This window comes from Onychomys torridus, chromosome 4 (assembly GCF_903995425.1).
Source record: "Onychomys torridus chromosome 4, mOncTor1.1, whole genome shotgun sequence".
NCBI classification, from domain to species: Eukaryota; Metazoa; Chordata; class Mammalia; order Rodentia; family Cricetidae; genus Onychomys; species Onychomys torridus.
Window position 1 is genome coordinate 120,714,758 of NC_050446.1, and position 23,596 is coordinate 120,738,353.

The 23,596-nt window shown below is 52.7% G+C and overlaps 2 protein-coding genes across 5 annotated transcripts; one reads left to right on the forward strand and one right to left on the reverse strand.

Annotated features, from left to right (window-relative positions):
- Positions 1-1,650: 1,650 nt before the first annotated feature.
- On the forward strand, positions 1,651-8,760 carry Emilin3 (elastin microfibril interfacer 3). Of its 2 annotated transcripts, none has more exons than XM_036186334.1 (4): positions 1,651-3,070; positions 4,214-4,336; positions 5,374-5,594; positions 5,856-8,760. In XM_036186334.1, the coding sequence occupies exons 1-4, from the start codon at positions 2,907-2,909 to the stop codon at positions 7,640-7,642; spliced, it is 2,295 nt and encodes a 764-aa protein (XP_036042227.1). In that variant the 5' UTR covers positions 1,651-2,906; the 3' UTR covers positions 7,643-8,760. The 2 variants fall into 2 exon arrangements, with proteins under 2 accessions (XP_036042227.1, XP_036042228.1); XM_036186335.1 differs by having other exon boundaries at positions 6,015-8,760.
- A 1,209-nt stretch (positions 8,761-9,969) lies between these two features.
- Positions 9,970-22,385, reverse strand: Lpin3 (lipin 3). Of its 3 annotated transcripts, XM_036185783.1 has the most exons (20): positions 22,194-22,385; positions 20,756-20,851; positions 19,459-19,706; positions 19,195-19,275; positions 18,245-18,365; positions 17,769-18,126; positions 16,125-16,224; positions 16,072-16,077; positions 15,827-15,981; positions 15,196-15,289; positions 15,033-15,102; positions 13,378-13,470; positions 13,253-13,296; positions 12,526-12,664; positions 11,510-11,658; positions 11,241-11,327; positions 10,692-10,844; positions 10,400-10,514; positions 10,223-10,326; positions 9,970-10,114 (listed from the first exon to the last, which is right to left on the reverse strand). In XM_036185783.1, exons 1-20 carry the CDS (start codon positions 22,383-22,385, stop codon positions 9,970-9,972), a joined length of 2,550 nt encoding a protein of 849 aa, XP_036041676.1. The 3 variants fall into 3 exon arrangements, with proteins under 3 accessions (XP_036041676.1, XP_036041675.1, XP_036041674.1); XM_036185782.1 differs by lacking the exon at positions 16,072-16,077 and having other exon boundaries at positions 15,827-15,988; positions 16,126-16,224; XM_036185781.1 differs by lacking the exon at positions 16,072-16,077 and having other exon boundaries at positions 15,827-15,988; positions 16,126-16,224; positions 19,195-19,278.
- Positions 22,386-23,596: the final 1,211 nt, after the last annotated feature.

Below are 23,596 nucleotides of genomic sequence, written 5' to 3' on the forward strand. Positions count from 1 at the left end.
GAGTTGTGGGCCCCACATCTGGGGCTGGAGAAGGGAGTGAGAGGAAGGGGTGGGACCCTTTGGAAAAAGATCACAGCTTCTGGGGTGGGGGAGCTTTCTCCCAGAGCCAGCTGAGTGGTGCTGCCAAGCAGTCAGAACCCAGCAGGGTAAGGAACTGGGCTCTGTTCCTTTGCCCCTCAGATGTCTCACTTTCTGAAAAGCAGGAAGTCGATGACTTCAAGAGCATGAGTACCCCATACCTGCAAAATAGCAACTAACATCTCTGGTGAATGTGCAACACTGGGTGTATCTGGAGAGTTACCTGACCTGTTCAAGCTAGCTCAAATGGTGGCTTATTAGAAGTAGATCAAGGAAGCCATGGCTTGTCACCAATGGCTCTATGTTTCCCGGGTACTGTGGCATTCTCTCTAGGCTACTCTCCTGACTTCCTCCTAACTGGCACAGAGCTGTAGGCATAGCATGCCCTAGTGTGTCTTCTCACCTCCAGAAGCCCCTGTGCAGTGGCTTGAATAGAGCCCTATCCTGCTAAAATTCAGTTCCATCAGAACCTCAGATTGTGACCTTATTTGGAAATAGGGTCTTCACAGATATATTTACTTAAGATGAAGCTGTTCAATGGCCGCTGTCCTTATAAGAACACAGAAACACAGAAGAGGGTCATTCGAAGACCAAGAGAAGGGCTAAGGCAGAGCTGAAAGCGCTGCAGACATGAGCCAGGGATTGCTCAAAGCCACCAGCAGCTGGAAGAGGCAAAGAAGGACTCCTCCCTAGAGGAGTGACCCAGCTAATACTTTGATTCTGGACACTAAGCCTCCAGAAATAGGGGGCAATAGATCACTGTCACTTCTAAACAGTTTTTGTTAAATTTATTATCTTATTTTAAGTATGTCTGTGAACCACAGTGTATGCCTAGTACTAGAGGGGCCAGAAGAGGGCATTAGATATACTGGAACTGGAGTTACACGTACTTGCTGGTAACCACTAAGCCATCCAGTCCCATAAAATGCAGTTACTTCTCAGCCACTTGAACTGGTAGTTATGATGGCAACCCTAGAACTAAAACACTCACACCTTAAAGGGGATTGCAGTCACCTGTGTCCCACCATTACTGGGACCAGGAGAAAGGACAATCAGCCTGGCTTAGGTCAGCTGCCTGCTCTAAGGGATCAGCTAGAGATGGCAGGGCATAGATGGCTTCAGAACTGCTTCTTCCAGCATCCTGGATACCGGCACCTTCCCTCAAATGTGTTTACTCACACCTCAGAGTAACTTTTTACAAAATTAGTTATTTTATGTGTGGTTAACTTGCCTGCATGCCCGGTGCCCAGGGAGGCCAGAAGAGGAGGTCAGGTCCCCTGGAACTGTCTTCTGCAAGTGCAACAAATGCTTTTTACTGCTGAACCATCTCCAGCCCCTCAAATTTACCTTAGGAATAAACTAGAGTCGTGGAGACAGTGGTCAGTGGAATGCTGGTTTGCCGTGTAAGCATGAAAACCTCAATTTGATTCTAAAAAACAGATTTTAAAAAAGAAGAGAAAGAAAAATAAAAGCTAGGCATGTTGGCAAGCACTTGTAAAACCCAGTGCTGGGGTCTCTGGGGCACACGGGCCAGCCTAGCCAACTGGGCAGACTCCAGAACATCGAGCAACCCTGTCTCCAAAAGAACAAGGTGGGTGGTGTGAGAAACGACACCTGGCGTTTACCTTGGCTCCATATGCATGTGAACACATATACGTGAACACCCCCCCAAAACATACCAAAGTGGGGGGCAGGGACCTCCAAGGAAGAGCCATATTCCATTGGGGTTCAGATTCAGAGGGCTGTGGTCCTGTGGGGATGAGACAAAGCCAGAAAGAAGTGGTCCTCTTGGACGACAGAATCAGGATTCAAAGGCTTCTCGCAGAGGAGGCAGTTAACTGAGGCGACGTCTAGTAAGAAGGACTATGTAGACTGACTCTTCGGTTACAAGAGTCGTCGTTTTCATGAATGGAATATGCAGGGAGCCTGGCCTAAGGTAGTTTCTTATGAGGCTGTCCTAGCAATAGTCTCTGACCTGAAGCTAATAATGACGCAGACATCAGACCGTATTGGAGACACACGGGGCAGGGGTATGGAGGGGATTGTGAGTTTATTCTTGGCGGGGTTGGAGAGTTAATGTTGCAGCTCCTACCTAAGAGAAACCGACAGTGCTGACCCACCACTGATCCCAGACAGGCAGCCTGACCACCCTACCCGGGTGGCAGAAGTTGGTGGGAAGGGAAATCTGCAGTTATCAGACCTCCTAGGGCACGCATAGACAGTGGACAGTCTGAACCTTATTGCAGGAAAATGGCTGGGAAAGGGTTTCCTGGTATGCCTCTTAATCCGGTCATCCCTGGTCCAGGGCCTGGATTGCAGTACCCATGTGCAAGTAAGACATTTAAGACTACTGTATCCGGCTAGATTATTGAGCAGGTCTGGGGGATCCCAGCAGGGAGGGCAGGCCTGTCTCCAAGCTTTGCTACTTTTTGCCGAGTATCCTAGAGGTACCTAGGGGCTGAGTGTGTTTGGGGGCCCTCCTGGAATTCAGCGCCCCGAGTTCCGCCTGCTCCTTTTTTTGGTAAACCTCGTGTTTGCCCGGCCCCTCGGGCGTCAGCTCAGAACTGGGGCCGGGGGCTGGCAACGGGGAGGGGGCTGGCGGAGCTCGCGGCGCGGCCCCAAGTTTATGCTAATCCGTACAGAGCCCGCCTCCCGCCTCCCCTGCGCGGCCCCAGCCGCGAGTAGCCCGGGCCACTCGGCGGGACGCAGCGGCCGCGCAGCTCCAGGCGGCCGAACAAGCGCGCCGCGGGTGTCGCGAGTGGAGTTGGGAGCCCGGCTGGCGAGCGGAGGGTCGCCCGCGGCCAGGGGCCGAGTGGAGACAGAGCGCGATGGGTCGCCGGCTGCCCATGTGGCTGTGCGCCGTCGCGGCGCTGCTCTCGGGGGCACAGGCCAAGGGCACCCCGCTCCTCTCACGGCCAGCACAGCCCAGCGCCTCCCGCTACAGCCTCTACACGACCGGATGGCGTCCGCGGCTGCGCCCGGGGCCGCACAAGTAAGCGCGGGGCCGGGCCGCGGCGGGAACGCGAGGGGGGCCCCCCGCGTGGCGCGCCACTACTCCCACCTGCCAGGACCCGCGCGGAGGCATCGAGACCCGAATACCCTAGCCACGGAAGGGGCGGTTCCCCGGGCGCGATCTTTTGCGCGGGCAGGCGCCCCACGCTCTAGGAGGCTGCGGGGTTGGCGACGAACAAGTCAGCCGAGGGGGCCTGGCTCTGCGGCTGGGATCCTGGCAGTGCCCGTGGAAACCTTTCCAGCGAAGTAACATTTTCCAGCTGCGCTGTGAGCAAACTCCAGGCGCAGAGGACCAGGTGGAGGGAGAGGAGGCAGGGCCGTCGGCGCCTGGAACACGCGGGGCTCCCCTATCCGATTCCTTCTGTCTCTCCTCTGCCTTGCGTGGTTTTAGATAGAACTACGCCTACTGTAGGCAGTCGCTCCTCCCCTCCTGCGGTCTGGCCCCAGTAACCCTGTGGGAGCCCCAAGGTGGCTGAGCCCAGAGTTAGTGAGAACTTGTGGGTCCTGGGCTTGTACTGTAGAAGAGACAAACTTCCACAGTGGTCGGTTTATACCCAAATTTGAATTCAGTGGAATGTAAGATCTTGTGGGCGAGTATCCAGGCCACAGCCACACTCTGTGAGCCCTGGAGCATCGGAGCAGGCTTCCTAGAAGAGAAGGCAAAGGTATGGCAAGGTAGAGGCCAGAGAGCCTTTTCAGGGGAGGAAGGAGGAAAGCCTAATTAAAAAGAAGCCACTAAGTTGCGGGCACAGAAGCTTTGAAGGCCAAGATAAGGGGTTTAGAAACAGTGAAGGAGTTAGAGGTGGGAGAAGAGAAGATTGAGGGAGAAGCTGGGAAGGCCTTCTCAGAGGGGTAGTTACCCCCCCCCCCAACCTCCTGGTTTAATCGAGCATTTGGCTCAGCAGCCACCCATCAAGGGCACAGATCAGAGCCCAGCGGTGGAACTGGGCCCACCCCAGAAGATCTGGACCGCAGGCAAAGGTCCAGGTTTCTATGGAACAGGAATAGATAAAAGAGAGACGAGGCCGGGGCGGGGGGGGGGGGGGGGGGGGGGGGGCAGTCTCCTGATACCAGCAGGTTGGGTCTCGGGCCAAATATTCTAGAGGTGCTGTTTCCCCTCCAGGTCCCTCTGTGCCTATGTGGTACACAGGAATGTGACCTGCGTTCTACAGGAGGGAGCAGAGAGCTATGTAAAGGCTGAGTACCGCCAGTGTGGGTGGGGGCCCAATTGCCCTTCCACAATCAGGTGAGTATATCCCAGGTACAGCCTTCAACTGAGAACAGAGCCATTTCTGCAAAGGACTGCAAAGTACTCTGGACTTGAAAGAGCCTACCTGAGCCACAGTGCTGGTAGAATGGACCAGGACCCCTGAAAGAGGCCATGAAAGACCCCCGAATTTGGAACTTGCAGCAAATCTTTCCCCATAGAGACAAGGCCGGGCTCAATATAGAGTCCAGTAACCTCAGGGATACAAGCAGGATCCTGGGGTAAGAAGATGTGACCGAGGCAGAGTTTAGGGAAGGTGAGGTTGGGTTGATAGAACATGGGGTCCAGAGCTGAGACCCAAGGAAGGTTCTGGTGACCAGGAGAAGGTGAGGTAAAGGTGGAAGCCACAGGTCAGATAGGCCGCACGGGTGATGAGATATACTTGTCTGCATTTGGAGAGTTTAATTGTGTATGTGGAACAGACCTATGCTCCTCTGTACCAGAGCGAACAGGTGCATGGCTGATCAGGTAAGGGAGGGTGAGTTCCTGTGAGCCCTGCCTGCACTTTTGGACTTTCCGTCTCTGCTCACAGTTCTCTCTGAGCAGAGCCCAGTTCCCCGAGTGGCTAGAGATGGGTGGCAAGAGTGAACAGCTGGTGGGTGCTGAGAGTAGCCGGGACAATGACAGGACTGTGTGCACAGCCCTGGTGCAGGGCCTCTTCTATACTCCAGGGGTTTGAAGCTCTGTCAGGATTCTGAGAGGCTCCGGGAAAGCCAGAATGGAATTTCTCATGGCAGCAGGAGCTGATGGGGACCTGGTGGAAGGTTGGGGCCAAATCCTTGCTAGCATTCTCTTTAAGTAACCAGTATCAAGTAAGGCTTCTCCATGTATCCTTCACTACCAGGACTCAGGGCCTCTGTGAGGCCTACTCCACTGCATGGTTTTATCACCTAGAGGGTCGGAAAAGGGAACCCCTGGGAGTGGAAACATCCAAAGATTGTCTGGGATGCCAGCTAGGGGGAAGCAATCTCAGCCCACAGGTACAGGATGCTGCTCCCTTGTCCCCTCTGATCCAGGTACCGCTCAGTGCTCAGACCCAGATATAAGATTGGCTACAAGACTGTGACAGACCTGGCCTGGCGTTGCTGCCCTGGTCTTACTGGAGAAGGCTGCCCTGAACACCTCACAGACCATGGAGCTACCCCTCCACACCGAGAGCCAGAGCCCCAGATTCCCTTAGGGCAGCTGGGCCCAGGCTCCAGGCCTCCTTACAGCAGAGAGACCCCAAGCTCTCATGGTGAGTCTGTCTATGGATGTCCTCCAGAGGGAGTCAAGTTTCTTAGGCTTAGTGGCAGGGTAGGGAGGGAACCTATGCAGGCTACAAGCTCTCTTAGAGCTGGGGGTGGAAGTGGGGAGGTACATCACATGTGGGGCATGACTGTTAGGCCCTAACTTTCCCCACTCAGACCCCATCATAAAGGTGAAGGAGCTGTGTCTAGGGCTGAGGATGATGTGTTGGAGGGCCAGGGGTGCTCCTGAGGTCTTTTTCCCCCCTTAGGAAGAAAAGGCCAAGGGCTGTTTGGTGAGCGGCTAGAACAGCTAGAGGGTGATGTTCGGCGCCTGTCACAAGCATATGGCACTCTGAGCGGTTTGGTGGCCAGCCATGAGGATCCCAATAGGATTACTGGTGACCCTAGGACTCCTGTTGTACCTATAGGCTTTGGGGTCATCCCTGAAGGGCTGGTAGACCCAGAAGACAGAGGCAGAGGACCACTCATACCTCCTCTGGGTGAGATCCTAAATAAAGTGACAGAGGTGAGTAACACGTTACAGACCAAGGTGCAGCTCTTAGATGAGGTGCATGGGCTGGCCCTCGGTCACGAGGCTCACCTGCAGCGGCTGCGGGAAGCCCCGCCGTCCCCACTGACCTCCCTAGCACTGCTGGAGGAGTACGTGGACCAGCGGCTGCAACGACTCTGGGGGAGCCTGCTGGATGGCTTTGAGCAGAAGCTGCAAGGTGTTCAAAGTGAGTGTGACCTGCACGTGCAGGAGTTGCGGCAGCAGTGTGAGGAGGGCCAAGCAGCCAGCCAGCGCTTGCACCAGAGCCTTGATGGCCGGGAGCTGGCCCTGCGTCGGGAGCTCTCGCAGCTGGGCACTCAGCTGCAGGGCCTGACTCTGACTGGTGGGGGCACCTGCTGCAGCCAACTGGCTTTGATCAGTGCCCGCGTGGACAGCCTTGAGAGGAACCTGCAGGCTGTCACGGAGGCCCAAGGTGGCCTCAGCACCCTGGCTGCAGATGAGCTTGTACGTATTTCTGCTGCTGTGCTCCAGGGAGGTGTGGACGGGCTGCTTGAGGGCCCAGAGACCATTAATGGAACAGAGGATGGAGCAAGGGGCTGCTGTGTGAGGATGGAGATGGGGGGCTGGAGCGTCGGTGGTTTCGGGTCTACGCTAGAAGAGCGTGTACAGAGCCTAGAGGAGCGTCTGGTGGCCCTGACTAGAGAGCTAAACCACAACAGTGCCACACCAGACAGACCAGCACGGCCGCTTGTTCAGACAGAGCTAGCCGTGCTGGAACAACGGCTAGTCTCCCTGGAGACCTCATGCACCCCAAGTACCACCTCAGCCATCCTGGACAACCTTGTGGCAGAGGTGAAGGCCTGGCAGAGCCGGAGTGAGGCCCTCCTACACCAGGTGGCCAGTCACACTGCTCTGCTCCAACAGCTCAATGGCACAGTAGCCGAAGTTCAGGGGCAGCTGGCAGAAGGCACAGGCAGCTCTCTCCAAGGTGAGATCACTTTGTTGAAGGTCAACTTGAACTCAGTGAGCAAGTCCCTCACGGGCCTCAGTGATTCCGTCAGCCAGTACTCGGATGCCTTCGTGACCGCCAACACATCCCTAGATGAACGAGAGCGAAAGGTGGAAGCTGAAGTCCACGCCATCCAGGAACAGGTCAGAGGTCAAGGCTCACGGCTTCAGGCTGGCCACAGGCAGGTCCTGAACCTGCGAGGGGAGCTGGAAAAGCTCAAGGCTGGTGTGGCCAATGTGGCTGGAGGGTTGAGCCGCTGCCGGGACACAGCCCAGGAACTCCAGCATACAGTGGGCCACTTTGACCAACGGGTGGCACGAGTGGAAGGAGCCTATGAGAGGCTGGGCCTGTTGGCTGCCCACCTGAACAGTTTGCCTACTGAGCAGTTGGGCAGATCCAGGGACGGCCTGTGGGGCCACATAGATAAGCTGAACCGCACGCTGGCCCAGCACACACAGGACATCGCCCGACTCCGGGATGACCTGCTGGACTGCAGAGCCCAGCTGGCTGAGGTGAGGCCAGGGCAAGCTGACTAGGAACTGGATGGAATCTAAAGCCAGATCCCACCAACCCTGGGAATATCATCCCAGAGACCAACCCTACCCAGCAGCACCTTCTAGCCTTCCCTGGCCATCCAGAGGCCACTGGACGAATGGCCTTGGTCCAGCTCAGCCACCCTGAAAGATCCAGCCATGGATCAGGATAACTGTCAAGGCGAGCTATAGAAGACACAGTCTCCAAGAGTCAAGGCAAGCACGTCATGCCTGCAGACACAGTTGGACTTCTGAGATGGCACGCTGCAATGTCTGCACTTTCTCTTGTTGCAGACACACTGGAGTTAGCAACTGTGTAAAACTCCCAGGCCAAGACTCAAACAAACCTGTCCACTGTTCCCTTTACCGACCAGGGACCAGTCACAGCCCTTGGAGGCATCTCTCCCCTTGTCCCGTGGGCTTCCATCCTTAGGTATGTAAGGAAGATGATGCCCACTGGACTTATCTGGCAGCTTCATAGGTGCTATTTCTGAACCAAAGACCAGAGGCCACCCGAAGTTTCCATTTCCCCACACATCCTTCAGGACAGAACAAAAGCATGCAGCCCAGCCAGGAGTTCTCTGTATTCCTTTTGATCTTGCCTCATGGTAAGGGTGTAGGCAGCTGTAGACTCCCAAAGAAAAGAAGGAATCCGAGCACTGTTTGGAGACCCCACCCCAATTTATAATTTTTCTTTGAATTCACAAATACACCCACATGGTCCTCTCCAGTTAGAGGAAAATCTCTCCCCTGCTACCCAGGTCAGTACCTCTGGCCAAGAGCAGCCTTGTGGTCTGTTGAGGCAGACCCTGAGAAAGGGGCTGTAGCTGGATGAAAAGGAGTCCAGACTTTGCTGTCCAACATCCTTACAACACCCCAGCCTTGCCAGGAGGTTCACAAACTGGAGAGAAGTTGGGGTAGGGAGCTGTCAAGGAACAACTGGAAAATACACATGCTTAGACTGACCATCTCTGCTGACTCCTGGCCTCAGTTTCCCCCAAACAGCTGGAGCCTGCTGTGCTGTTTGTCTCCCCATATCCCTGCATTCTGACTTGTGGGAATTCACTGCCCTCCACTCTGATGTGGCTGGAAGCAGGCTGAAGATTAAATCTTTGAACTGGTCTAAAGGTGCTTTCTTCACTAGTGGGAGGGGAAGCTACTGAAGTGTCATTCTGTGTCCCACTCTGCCTTGGATGACAGCTCATGCAGCCAGCTGGACACTAGACTGACCAGCAGAAGCCAGGGCAGGATGACCCGCAAACACCATCTGCTGTAGTCAGGAAAGGGGCCGGGAGCAGCAGGGGCAGTGGTCTGGCAGGAACCCCAATCCACGAGCCCTTCTGTGACTCCCAAGTGCCTCTCTCCTCTTGTCAGGGGGCTCTGGACCATCCATGCTTGGGTCTGAGATTTCAAAGTATTTAGAGGAAGAAGCGATGCCTGGATCAGGAGCTGTGGGCAGATAGGAACACAGTGACATCTGGCTTTGGAGGGTAGTCTGGGCTCCCAGGAAGGGGTAGGAGGAGAGGAGTGTTCCCAGAGGCACTCAGCCAGACCCGGAGAAAGAGGTTGTTGCTGGATGAAACTGGGCCTGCTGCTGACACCCTTCCCTGTCCATCTAGGTCTCAGGTTTTCATGAGGCCACCTCCTCTGTTCTGTCTCAAGTTGAGGCAAGGCCACAGGGTGGCAAGAGACAGATACGCCTAGGACAGTGGTTCTCAACCTTCCTAATGCTGTGACTCTTTAATACAGTTCCTCATGTTGTGGTCATCCCCAACCATAACATTATTGTCATGGCTCCTTCATAACTGTAATTTTGCTACCATTATGAATTGTAATGTAAATATCCAGTATATCAGATACGTGACCCCTGTGAAGGGGTCACTACCCACAGGTTGAGAATCACTGACCTAGGAGCTAGAGAATCCTGCAAGGGTCCTAGTGACACATTTAATTGTTAGAGGTCAGGGCTGTACTTAAGCCTGGCGCAGCTGCCCCTCCCCTGGTGGGGAGGTAGGTCCTGGGCATACCCGTAGTCCCCAGGCATTCCCCATGCTCCCCACAGCCAGCTGAGCCCCACTTGATGATGGTGCCATCTCTATCAGCAATGATTGCTTTGCCATTTCATTTCTTCAAGGAGATGGCCCCTTGTAGTGGCAGGTGCCCTAGTACTGAGTAGTCACACTGAAAACCACAGCATTTGTGTTCCAAGGAGACGGGAGGGTCTCTTGCTGCCAGTCAACATGTAGCCTCTTTGTTGGGTTGGCCCCATGGCATTCATCTTAGCTCCCCACCAGGCCTAGGTCAGACCAAGGAGAAGAGCCTGGGCAGGCTCAAGCCAGGCAATCAAAGTCCACATATGGCAGTGGCTCCCGCCAATAGCAGAAGTTGCTGTATTCAGGGTCGGCCAAGTCTGTGCTGGGGCCACGCCCCATGGGTGGGAAGAGCAGCTCAACCACCTCCCCGAGCCGCTGGTACCTGTGGAGAGAACGGGCTGTGCTGAGTCTGAATGGTCACAAGGTGGCGGCCTTCACAGCTGGATTTGTCTAGGGAAGGAGGCTGGACATGGGGGACATATGGCCTTACGTGGATTTGTGGTTCTTGATGAGTTCCTGCACGAGGTCTCCCCGGGGGTTGACTGTGAAGATTCGAGATTCTGGAAGGCCCACCTGCCGGTAGGCAAAAACATCCTACAAGAGACAGAAAGGGTTAGTTGGGGCAGTGTCTGAGACTGTTTGGGGCAGGGAGGAGGGGGACACTCACATTTGGCCTGTTCCCAAAGGCGGCATAGAAGGGTTGTCCTTGGGGCAGAAACAGCTGCTGGATGTCACTCAGGCAGGCAACCTTGAACACCTCTGGCTTTTTCTCGATCACCTCCCTGGAACGGTCATGGCCATGGACAGGGAAGAGGGAAAAGGAAAGGCAAGATATCAGAGGATCAGAAGACACGTCTGGCCCAGGCTTGTCGGACACCCATGAGCAAATGTGTGCAGGGCTGGAGGTGCTCTTGCCTTTCCCTGCAAGGGGCCGTAGGCTTGTATGTGAGGGTGGTTACCTGTGGAGGGCAGAGAACAGGCTGCTAGGAGACAGCAGGATGGGGCCCTTAGGAAGGCCACAGCCACGCTCGCTCACCCACTGCAAGTACCCCTTGGTGAGGTCAGCCATGCCGATGGCCCGTGCTGAGCAGTACAGGAATTTGTACCCATTTCTAGGAGTGGAAGACAGCCAATCAGAGACAACCTCCACAATCCCATTGCTCCTTTGCCGTAAGCCCAGCTCAACTCTGGGGCTCTGGCCTTCAAACCCAGAGGGCTTTGCAGGAAGGGGCCTTGGGAAGGCCTTGAGAGGTGACCCCAGCAGCTATCCCAGCTAGAACATGGATACTTTTGTGGGCTTACCTTGAGGTCAGCAGGTAAATGGCTCACAAGAGAACTAAGTACCAGGAAGGTTTCAGTGTTTTATGGACTTCCCAGGCTACTTCTGTTATGGGCTTTGGCAGTGCCCAAGACTGGTTTCCCAGGGAAGAAATTATGGCGGCCTAAGATAACCTATGACTCCCTCCCTCCAGATAGGGGCTCTGGCTCAGCCAGAGCTCAGCACTCACAGGTGGATTTTGTGGTAGAGACTAGTAATGCCCTGATGTGTCCAGTCCTTCCCCAGCTGGGGCAGAATGTGGCCCAGAGCATCTGACCTATAGCCAGGGAAGAAAGGTCATTTAGGTTACCCAAATGGCTCCCGTGCTCCATGGGTGTGACCCAGTGTGTCTCAGCCCACCCAGAAGAAGGCATTTCACAATGCTCCCACACACCCAGATCAAAGGGAGGTAAGTCCCTAGGCACTCCCCCAGACTCCTCACAGCCAGCTGGGTCTCACTTGGTGATGGTGCCATCAATGTCCGAGATGACCACCTTGTCGTCCCAGTTCCACAGGTAGATGGTGGCTTTGCAACGACAGGTGCCTTGGTACTGGGTAGTCACACTGAAGACCACATCATTAGCTCCTTCATGCAGGTTCAGACATTGCTAAGGATAGACAAAGGGGGAAATATGGTCCCCTACTCCCCTCTGCTTTGACTGTAGCTTTTGATCCCCATGAACCACTTTCTCCATTTCCTCTTGGTTCAGAGACCCTTCCTGAGGAGTCTCATGATAGCCACATGGATACATTTCATGAACAGAAGGCATCTGTGCTGCCCAGGGACCAGCACAGTGCCAGGGTCAGGAGCCCTGTCTTTCCTTCAACTCTCCACGACACAAATATCAGACAGGCCATGTCTGTGACGCTCTGCCTGTGTTTTTAGGTCAGCCCCCAAGGCAAGGGCTGGTCTTGAAAGGCAGATACTCTGTTCCAAAGGAGGGGACCCTGTGGGATCATCATAGAAAGCCTCTTTCTAGAGCCAGAATACCTGAGCCAGTATTCCCCTAAAGGGAAACCTAGCCCTGAATGTGATCCATAGATGATGGTGGTGGCTGCTCTCCATCATAGCTAGGTGACCCCTGTGTCCTGGCTGATCCCAAAGTAGGCAAGTACTTTAGGGTGCCAGGCAAATGGCTGCTACCCTCTACCAAGCTGGTCAAACCTTGAATGCTTTCCTGACAGTGGGGCCTCCAGCTACAGATCTACAGTGAAGGATGGAAGGGGTTGTCAAAATCTTAGTCAGCACGATGACTTCAATGAGGTGTCCAAGGGACACTGAAGGTAGATATTTTAGGACTTAAGAGGACTTTCTCCATCAGATCTGAGAGAAATGAGAAGTGAGCCCCCATTGCTATTCAAGCAGAGACCATCAGAGAAGCCGCCTATGGGGTAGATCTTGGCCCTGTGAGACTTGGATAGAATTAACACAGCCCAGCCCCTCCACACAGAAACACACGGATGCACACACTCACGATCTGATCAGAAGACAGACGAAGGGACTTCTTGTAGGTAGGGATGTAGCCTGGAGTGGCGGGTGGCAGTGGGGGGACTTCAAGGATCACAGGGCTGTCTGGGGCATCATCATCACTGCTTAGGACTTCTGTCTTCTCTCTGTGGGCATTGCTGGTGTTTGAGCCACGCCCCCCCAGCCAAAGGCCCTTCTTTTGCTTACACTCAACCCAGAACCATGAGCAACCCAGAGTCTGTTCTGTCCCTCTAGAGACTGCCTTCTCTTCAAGTGCCACCTATGTGGGATGTCTACCTAGGATGGTGAGAGCCAGGCTGGAATGGAGGCCCAAGCCTTCTAACTTTAGTATGCCTCCCTGGGATGTCCACCATGAAGATATTTTCCTGAACACGTGCACCCTGGCACATATCCCCGGTCCTACTCGCTTTGGAAGCCGAGTAAGCAAGTCCCTGGGTGCTGGGGAAGAGAGACCCCTGACCCTCCCCTTAATATAGCAGCCCCTTACCCAAGTCAGGAACCTACATAACTGTTCAGCTTCGTTGTTTCCTATCAGAGGGACATTTGGCATATCTAGGTCTCACTTTTGCCATCTGGGAGGTGGGAACATTTCTCAGGAAGATGAAGTGCTTGGGAATTGACAACCACCATGGCTGGAGAAGAGGTTCTGGAACTCCCTACCCAACCAGCTCATCAGGCTCCAGCCCTGAGCCCTGCCAACAAGTCCAACTCACCCCTGCTGCTTCCTGGTTGTGGTTTTCTCCCTCTGGGCAGTGTGCTGTGGGAAGAACTTCCATAAGCAAATTCTGTTCCCTGCCCTGTGCAGGCCCTGGCCCATGATCACTGACCACCCACCTACCTCCTGAGCTGAGAAGTCCCTGCGTCTCCAGGAAAACCACCATCGCCCGCCCTTCCGGGGCATCTTCTCTTTCTCAAGTTTGTCCACAGTACTCTGTGGGTAGATGATGGCCATGAGTTCTTTCTACATCCCATAAATCTCTTATGTTGACATTGGGAACTCCATGAGTCCAGAATGTTGGCCCAACCTAGAGCAACCTCTGGAGGCTGAAGATAATGTCCACCACGCCTCCTCCTGAGAGCCCAAGAATGACTCATGGAACTCTGCAGAGGAGACCAAGGTCATTCCTGTCTCACCAGAACTCCTGGCTCTAGCCTAGCTTCCAGATCTCATGAGCCCATGCCCTACTGGAGTGTTGAAGGTTAATACTGCCCTGAGAGACTCTTAAGAACTGGTACCTCATGCGTGACGCCTCCCAGTGGCCCTGGGAACATACTGTAGTCAGTCCAAAAGACACACACAGACAACTTCCTGAAGCCAGTGATCCTAACCCATGATCCTATCTCCCTCTCTGTATTCTGATCACTATCTGACTGGGGCAGCATCACCCTGAGAACAAAGCTGATTAGATGCATGCTAGATAACCCAGCAAAGTCCAGGGCAAAGCCTGCCTAGATGACATATCAACACCCTACAGATTCAGGTTCCAGAACTCAAGTCAGAAGGACATGAGCTTGAGGTCAACCAGCCTGGCTGCCAACAGGCTTGGGTGGGGGTCTCTCAAAGGCCTCAAGTGGTGGGTCTGTATGGATAAAATGAAGACAGTCAAACAATGGTGACTCCCTTCCCATAGGCTCTAGATCTAGCTCTATTGCCCTGTGATAGAGCCAGATATTACTAAAGGGATGCTGTCAACATTTAACCTTTGAGGAGGCCTAACTAAGGCCAGAGTGGGGCCCTAGATGCATCCTAGACAGTATAAAGGGCAGGTAGAGTCACACGCTGCCACTGCTCAAGAAGGAACTGACCTCACAGAAAGAGCAGGTAGCCCCAGAAGGCCAGGTGTAGGTTCTGAGGAGGAAGAAAAGTGTTGGCTCCCTTCCCCTATCTGAATACGTACACACTCTGTTCCCTGCCTGACCTGCTCAGGACTGTCACCCATTCGTCTAGTTAATGGGCACTTACTCAGCAAACACCTATAATGAGTTGTCACAGCAGCAAGAATCTGATGCTCATCTGGATGACTCTTTGATCAACTGTACCTTCCTATGGATGGGTTTGTTTGGTGCATGAATCCTCAGGCTGGATGTGGCACATAAAAGGTACTCAATAGATGAAGAATGACCAAGGGAGCAATCGCCCCTCAGTCCAGCACAGAGGAGGGGCAGGGTGGAACCCTGTTTCTCAGGCCCCATCTTTCAGAGCTCAGACTCTCTCCCATTGAAGGTTTGTCTCAGTTAGTCATCTGCTGGCCCTTTATCCTGCTCTGGTTTCACCTGAATTCCTTGATGGGAGGTCCACACCCAATAGGACCCAGCCATGGCTGAGAACCCTGGGAATGATGGGCAAGACTTTGAGGACCTCTGTTTCCCTCCTCGAGAGTGGAGCCTGTAGCCAGTAGCCATAACCTTCAAGGCCCACCTCTATTCACCATCTATTTTCTTGCCAGTGTTATGACTTCAAGGCAACGGCCCTAGTGGAATTGTAAGCATCACCTCAGGTAAGTTCTTCTGGAAGGCTTGCAGAGAAAGGATCATGGGAGCAGCCACAGCCCAGTTATAATGCCTAGAGAGACAGAATGAGGTGTTAGGACTGCAGCAGCTGTGAAGGTATAAAGTGGCTAACTCGGCCATCAGCCACCCTCAACCCACTACTCACTTCTTGTTGATTTTCACCACAAGGTTTGGGTCATCCAGGAGCCCAGGATTTTTAGTGAGGTCCTCATAGGAGACCATGTGCTGGTTGAACTTCTCTGGGCACAGAAGCAGAAAGTGAGGGCTGACACTGCCATACCCCACAGGATCTGCTTCCCCCATATTCCTCCTACAAACCTCCTGTTGGCCAGATCTTTGACCTAGCAACATTTCCCCCTTCCTGTGGTTTTTATACCTGTTCCCACTCCAGGATCTACAGGCTAGGTGAAGGTTTACTATCAAGCATTTGTATCCCCAAGATGTTGGTTGACAGTGGGCACCACAAGGCAGATAATGGCAGGAAGCCCAGCCCAACTTCACATCCATGCTACCCCACCCTCAAGTCTCCCCTGAGTTCTCCTGGCTCCTGGAAGTCTCCCTACCCTGCAATGTCCTCTGGAGAGTGTCCTTCTTGGCCCCAATGGGTCATCTCTGTCCTCCTATGGCTCCTGGGCATCATATCTGTTTCCTTTTACCTCCTTTCATCCCTAGGGGCCTTCATCCCTTTTCTGATCCCTGGATATCTTCCCCATCCTCCCTTGGTTCCTTAGCTCTGCACTAATCCTTGGAAGGGCTGGCACCATGGTTGAACATACCCAGGGAGATGTCTCGGGTGTCAGCCAGTCCACCACAGAGGGACAATGCTATGTTGTCCACTGAGTCCAGAGCGGGTTCTGCTATGTGCTCGGGGTTGGGGTTCTCCAGGAGTTTCCGGTTACTGGGCTCACTCCACCTCCTGGGCCCCATCCCACTGTCACAGAAGACGGAGAGGCCAGCAATGACATGAATCTCTACAAGAAGACATAGGTGGCCCCCCCTTCCTCCCAGGATCCCTAGAGGCTATTGGCTCCACAGGCCCCAGTCCCAAACTCCCTGTCACCAGAGCCCAGGTACCTCTGGGGAAAATAAAGGGCTGCATTCTCAGAGTCCAAGGAGGATAGATCATCCAGGTAGATATCACTGGGCCCCAGGTGGTGGTTTCTCTTCAGGGAACCTAAGGGTGAAGGAGGGGACACCCGTCCACCAAACATGGGTTCAATGGCATGAGCAACATGTGGCCCTTTGCCTCCTAAGGTGGTACTGTCCAATAGAACTCTTCCATGACAGAAATGTCCCATATCTGTATTGTCCAGTATAGCAGCCACTACCCACATGTGGCTACTAAGCACACTTCAGATAGGTTGGTATCACAGAGAAGTGGAATTTTAAAATTTGTTTAATTTTAATTATTTCATTTTTCTTATCTATTTATTAGCATCTTTAAAAACATTTTTATTTATTTTGTGTGTGTGAGTGTGGATATGTGTGTGTCATGGTACACATGTAGTAGTCAGAGGACCACAAGACATGTGTACAGATCAGAGGTCAATACATGTGTGCAGGTCAGAGGACCACGATACATGTGTGCAGGTCAGAGGTCAATACATGTGTGCAGGTCAGAGGACCACGATACATGTGTGCAGGTCAGAGGTCAATACATGTGTGCAGGTCAGAGGACCACAATACTTGTGTGCAGGTCAGAGGACCACAATACATGTGTGCAGGTCAGAGGTCAATACATGTGTGCAGGTCAGAGGACCACAATACTTGTGTGCAGGTCAGAGGTCAATACATGTATGCAGGTCAGAGGTCAACTTGCAGGAGTCAGTTCTCCTTCCACCATGTGGGTTCTGGGGATCAAACTCAGGTTGTCAGGCTTGGCAGCAAGAGCTTTACCACTGAGCCATCTCACTAACCCCATGCATTATTTCTTTGAGATAGGGCCTCATGTACCGAGGCTGGCTTTGAACTCACTATGTAGCCAAGAACAACCTTGAATTCCTGATGCCCCCCCACCCCCAACTACCTGTATCTCCTAAATTCTGGGATTAAAAACTTGTAGCACTATACACAGTGTATGTGGGGCTGGGGCTCGAACCCTGGCTTCCTACATGTTAGTCAAACACTCTACCAACTGCACGCCATCCCCAGCCCTTGATTATTTAATGTTATTTACCCTCATATAAATCAACGGCTATCAACTTGGACAATGCAGTCCAGGGGCCTTTCTACCACACTTGAGTAAAGACAGGCTGGGAGCTGAGAGCAGCCTGCCTGCCTTCCTACCCCAGCACTTACCCCTCCTCATTTAAGATGGCTATCTCAGGTCCTAGGCCTGAAACATCTCTCTCACCTTGGAGGTGTAACTCATGTAATTTCCTCTTCCTAGAATTTTCTTTTCCTTCCTTCCATGGCTGAGTCCTTCATTTTCCATGTCTCAGTGACAACTCTCACTATTCAGAGAGGCCTTCCATGGCCATGTGACTTTACAGTCCCCATCCCTTAGCTAATGACTCTGTTCTGTGAGGTCTATGCCATGCCCTCCCTTGTTTATACATATTCCATTTGGCTCCTCCATTGGACTGGGCCCTGTGAACACTGGCCCAGTACAAGGCCTGGCATTTAGCAGCCACTAAAACTGTACCTAAAGACCCACAAGCCACCCAAGACATAACCCGAGGCCAGGGATGCACTGAGGGGGACCTAGCCATCACTCACCTTTTCCCTTGGAGACTTCTGGATGCCCAGAGGGAATGTGGCTCTCCAGAGTGGCCCAGCTCCATGATTTAGTGGCAGGAGGGTGGACTGCGCCCCTAGAATTCTGAGTCTTGGTTTCCTTACTCTCTGGGGCAGCAAGAGGAGAATCCACCAGAGTCCCCTCACAGTGTGTCTCCACATCGGGATGCACTGTATCAGCCCCAGCTGCCGGCTGCAGGATTGGGAGTCTCAAAGGGTCCATACCAGCCACAGAAGAGGAAGAAGAAATGCCAGGTTCAGGTTGTCTGGGAAGAGCAGAGATTGCCTCAGCCATACTGTCAAGGACCATAGACAACTCAAGCCGCTCAGCTTTCGCCACCTTCAATCAGATAAATACAGGAAGACAGCCTGGTAAATGGGAGCTCACAAGATGATGATGCAGAAGGGCCAAGGAGTCCCTAAAAGGTGGAGGCTTGGGGCAGCATAGAGGAACCCACCTTAGGCAGTCTCCCCCAAGCCCACTGCATGTGAGATTCAGCTCTCAGGGGACTGGGCTCCAAGGACCGCAGCTCCAGTTCAGAGTCACTCTTAGGGGACATTAGGTCACCTGATGAAAGGCTGCAAAAAACAAGCATTCAGAGACAATACTAGTTAACCTGTCATTACTCCACAACCTAGCCCAACATAGAAAAAAATTTTCAACAGATATTTATGCCTGTATTGAATCCAAAGTATACACGAATATACTATAAATCAACAAAAGAAGGCAATCTGATTTTATTTTTTAAAGCTAGATGTGGTAACACATGCCTGTAATCTTAGCATCATCTTCTGCTACATAAGGAGTTCAAGGCCAACCTTTGAGACCCTGTCTCAAAAATCAAAACAAATAGGGTGGGAAGATGTGACTTCTAAAAGATCTCTTTATGTGTATGTGTGCACATGAGTGCAGTGCCTATGGAGGCCAGAAGAGGGCGTCAGATCTCCTGGAGCTGGGGTTGCAAGCTGCTTAATACATGTGCTAGGAACTGAACTTGTATCCCCTGGAAGAGCAGCAAGTGTAGAACCATCTTTCCAGTCCCAAAGATGTGACTTCTTAATGGATATGGAATTTCTTTCCAGCATGAAGGAAAGTTCTAGAACTAGAGAGTAGTTTCAGGCATGTAACACTGTTAACGGACTTCATGCCACTGAATTGTACACTCTGAACTGGTTAAAATGGTAAAGTTCATGTGAAGAATATTTTGCTACAATTTAAAAATTGACTTTGATCACAAGCACTGCCAAGCGTAAGGTAAAATAAAACAAAAATCGCCCCCAAACTTGTTTTACAAAAGAGAAATACAGATGGTCAGCAAACACACTGAGTGGGTTCTGAGGCATTAGTTAACACAAAGATGTAAGCTGAAAGCAGGCTCACAGCAGCCTGCCACCACTGAACACTTACTTGGCCTGGGGGGTACACTCGCCATCAGAGTAAGGGTAGATGTCCTTAGGCTGCAATGAGGACTCCTCTTCCTCCTGAGCACTGCTTAGGGAGCACAGAGAAATGCTCAGTAACAGGCAAGGGCATGGAAACCTGGCTATCAGGACTTCAGACAGTAGAGACCAGAGACACCAAGGCCCTTCTCCAAAGTTGCACAGCATCAGCAGAAGAAATGCTTCAACCCAGGCTAGTGTTTCCCACAGGCTCCACCTGGTTCCTACCCACCTTGGGGACTCTGGTGTTGGCTTTTCTGGCAAGGGCAGCTCACTCTCAGCACCTGCCTCCAACTCCTCAGAACTGGAGTCCAGGGCATCCTCCCTGCGCCTGGGTTTCCTCCTGCGCCGCCTCTTTTTCCGCCCAGTGATGACGAGGCCCTCAGGCTCACTGGCTGTGCCTAGTTGGGAGTCTGAGGGAAAGCCTGACAGGCCTCCCCATGGGATGGGCGAGGTACACAGGCGAGGAGGCACATCTTCCTGTGGGGAGACCCGGGGACAGCTGAAAGTGCTAGAGCCATCAGGCTGTCCAGAACCCCACAGTGAGCTCATTTAGGGACAGGCATGGGGGCTGAGCAGAGGCGGTGGCAGCCCACACTGGCCACAAAACCTCCTCTCACTGAGGTGAGGCAGCAGTCAGGGCAGCTCCATCAGAACAGGCAGAAGCAGGCCTCAGCCCCTCACTGCCTCTTAGTAACACCCATTTCTCTTCTAAGACTTAGCCAGGTGCCACTTCCTCCAGGAAGCTTGCCAGGCTGCAATTCCTTGCAATGACCAAGAGGCTGCATCACTGGATATGCATGGGCCTGTATGTCTGGAACTTTTTTTTTTTAAGGTTTATTTATTATGCATATAGTATTCTGCCTGCATGTATGACTGCTCGCCAGAAGAGGGCACCAGATCTCTTTATAGATGGTTGTGAGCCATCATGTGGGTGCTGGGAATTGAACTCATGATCTCTGGAAGAGGCCCTTACCTGGAACTCTTTTTGAAAGTCACTTGTTTGAGTCTGTTGCATCATGTCTGGCATACAGCAGGGGCTCAGTTAAAGCTTATTGAGCAGTTAAAACTTTTTTGTTGGCTTGGGCTAGGCCCTGCCTTCATTCTACAAATACTGCACTTTACACACACACACACACACACACACACACACACACACACACACACAAGTTCTGTGTTCTGGCTGTATGGTACCTACACAGACTAGAACAGCCAGGCTTTATTCTTTGCAGTCCCCTGACCCTCTTTTTTTCTGAGATTCCCAGCCAGGCCAACTTTCCGCTCCTGAGGGGCCCAGCTCAGAGGGCTCCTGCTTCAGAAACCTTCCCCAGGCAGTAGATTTAACCAGATTAACCCCTTTCTGGGCTGTGACCTAATATCATAGGCCAGCCTCAAGTGCCCCTCTGCATCGGTTCTCTGTTGAAGAGATATCCCTGAGGGCAGGGATAACGACAGATCCCAGGTTCCCTCCTCGTACAGGACCAGTGAAGGGGGTGAGGTCAGGCAGGAGCCAGGATGATAATCCCTACCTCATCACTGTCCAGCTCCTGGACAAAGAAGGCTTCGCCACTGTCCCCCAGCTTCATGTGCAAGTCCACAGGCTCTCCATTGATTTCAATGTCCACCTGCAACAGGAATGGTGGGGACTGAATGGCTGTACCATGTCCTGATCCAGCAACTGGAGACACTCTCCTGCTTGCCTCCAGCTCTGAGCTGGCTGGAGCTCTCTCCAAATTTCAGTGGCCCTGGCTGCTTATCACTCAGTCACCAGGAGAACATTGTTGTGACCTCATTCTTCTACTTCTTCCCAGCTCCCAGGTGGTGACTACATGACTAATGGTGAGAATTACCACTTAGAGTGTTTTATGTAGAGTATCCTGTTTAACTTTACAACAACCCTTGGTAGTAGGTCCTATCATTACCTCCATCTTATAGATAAGGAAACTGAGGCTGGTGTGTGTGGGGGTGGGTGGGTATTGTGTTCCCCAAAATATTGTACAGGTAATAAACTTATCTGGGGTCAGAGAACAGACAGCCACTAGAACAAAGCCAAAAATGGTGGCTAGAAAATGGGTCAGAGCAAGCAATCCCAGCTGAGGCTGGCAGGCTAGCAAGCTCCAGAGATCTACCTGTCTCTGCCTCTTCAGTGCTGGGATTACAGACATCTTCTATCCCTTGCTGTTTATGTGGGGAAAGTTTGCTGGGAACCCCAGCTCAGGGCATGGCAAGCTCTTTACTGATTCAGCCATCTGCTCAGTCCTACAGCCCAACCTCTTATCTCCGAGGTACACGGTCTTTCATAGATTATACTTTCCTATCAGGGTTCTGAAAAATTCAGTCACTTCAACTTGAACGAGGTTTGGGCCCACTACACTGCTGCTCACACATGGACCCATGTACCAAGTGAAGTCTCTGTCATGAACCTGAGGGAGCTGATGTGGTTCTACTAAAGGACTAACCTTTGCCCCCACAGACCCGGCCGGCCTCAAGGTCACATTATCTGTTCCTGTGTTCTGTCCCAAACTATTCCATTGCTAGCACTAGGCATATAAAAACATGTCCATTCCTAAAGGCGATGTGACTGGGTTTGAGGATTGGGGTGATTAGCAAGACCACAGGGGAGGTCCTAGTAAGTTGAGCCAGGCCTGGTAGCCACAGAATCTGGCTCTACTCTGCTGGGCTTTGGCAAATGAGAATCTTCTAGATCAAGGCCCTAAACCAGCCCCCAAACATCAGTGAGGGCTGGTGAGGTGGCTCAGCAGGAATTGGCACTTGCCACCAAGCCTGACGACCTGAGTTCCATCCCTGGAACCCATATCGTGGAAGGAAAGGACTGACTCGCACATTGTGTACACACACACACACACACACACACACACACACACACACACACACATGCGCGCGCGCGGTTACACTGCCTTCAAAAGCCCACCCGGACAAAGCCAGACCATGAGCCAAAGCACTCACCACCTTCTCCCGTGACCGCAGGACACCCAGCTTGCCAAACCGGACATGGAAGGGTGAGCATCGGAAGGAGCCATCTACCTGCTTCACCACCAGCACATCGATGCCACCACTCAACGTGGCGGGGTTTAGGCCCCTGTATAGTTCCTTAACTGTTCCAAACACCGTCTCTGCCAGCTGCCCCACATAGTTCATGGCTGCTGCTGGCCAGGAGCTGGGGCGCCCAAGCTTAAGTTGTGTCTAGCCCTTGAAGAGAGACCACGTCTGTACAGTGGCAGCAGCTGTAAGATGGATCTCCAGGAGACCTGGGTCCACTAGCTGGGGCTGGCCCACCGACCTAGTGTGGGGCCCTTGAGCAGCCGGCTGCCTTCTCTTCCTGCCGATCCCCACATCTGTAAAAACAAGGACTCAAGGTGAGACGATGCCTGGGTGCCTGTGCCTCTAAATGCTATGACTCATGGTAATGCCCATGAGCACTCCGTGGGCACTGACTCATCTAATCTGCACAACAACCCTGTAAGGCTGGCAGAGTGGGGTTATTGCTCATGTTTACAGATGGACCAGTCTAAGCTCAGAGAGGCAGAGTGACTTACCCAGGGTCTCACACCTATACGGAGAGAACCTGAGGTTCAAGTCCAGGTCTGTGTGACTCACATCCAGAACCCCCAGCAGAAAAAAATAGGAAGAGTCACCATGGAAACAGGACATTGTGGGCAATGGGGAGAGCCTCCAGATATAGCTAGCCTTGTTAGGTAATGGGGAGCACCCTAGAGGAAGTCTTCCGTTTGAAAACTGGGTCTAGATAGCTTGTTGCTTCCTGATCCTAGAAATTGCTTATGCACTCCGGGCACCTAAACCTCTACTGAGCCATATTACTAAACCGGACACCAAGTAAGGTTTCTGTGTAGCTTAAGGAACCACTCCAATCCTGAAACCCCCTTTTTCCTGGCCAGTGAGGCCCATAGCCCTACTTTATGGTCTCCAGGCCATTGTTCTCAGCCCCTAGTTTCAGACTAGAACTCAGACGCACATTCAGGCCAACGTTGTTCTTTATCCCAGGCAGACTGGTCCCTCCAGCTTTCCTCCATTGGGCAGGGTGGGGAGAGGTGAAGGCAGAGGCTTCAGTGGCAGCAAAGAAAAGCCAGGGCTCTCACGAAAGTCATAACCAAGCTGATAGAGTGTCCCCTTGCCCTACTCCACCCCTTCCGATTCAGACCTGCTATGTACCAGGTAAGTGACCTACTGCTCTTCTGGCTGCCAGGACTGAGAACTGGACCCAAGACACCTCCACATGTCACCCTCCTCTCTCAGATCTTGCACAAGAATTCCTGGAGGACAAGGGTTCAGGATCATCCTTCAAAGAAGCCACTTATCAAGCTTTATGGGGCTAATAGAGCATAGACGGG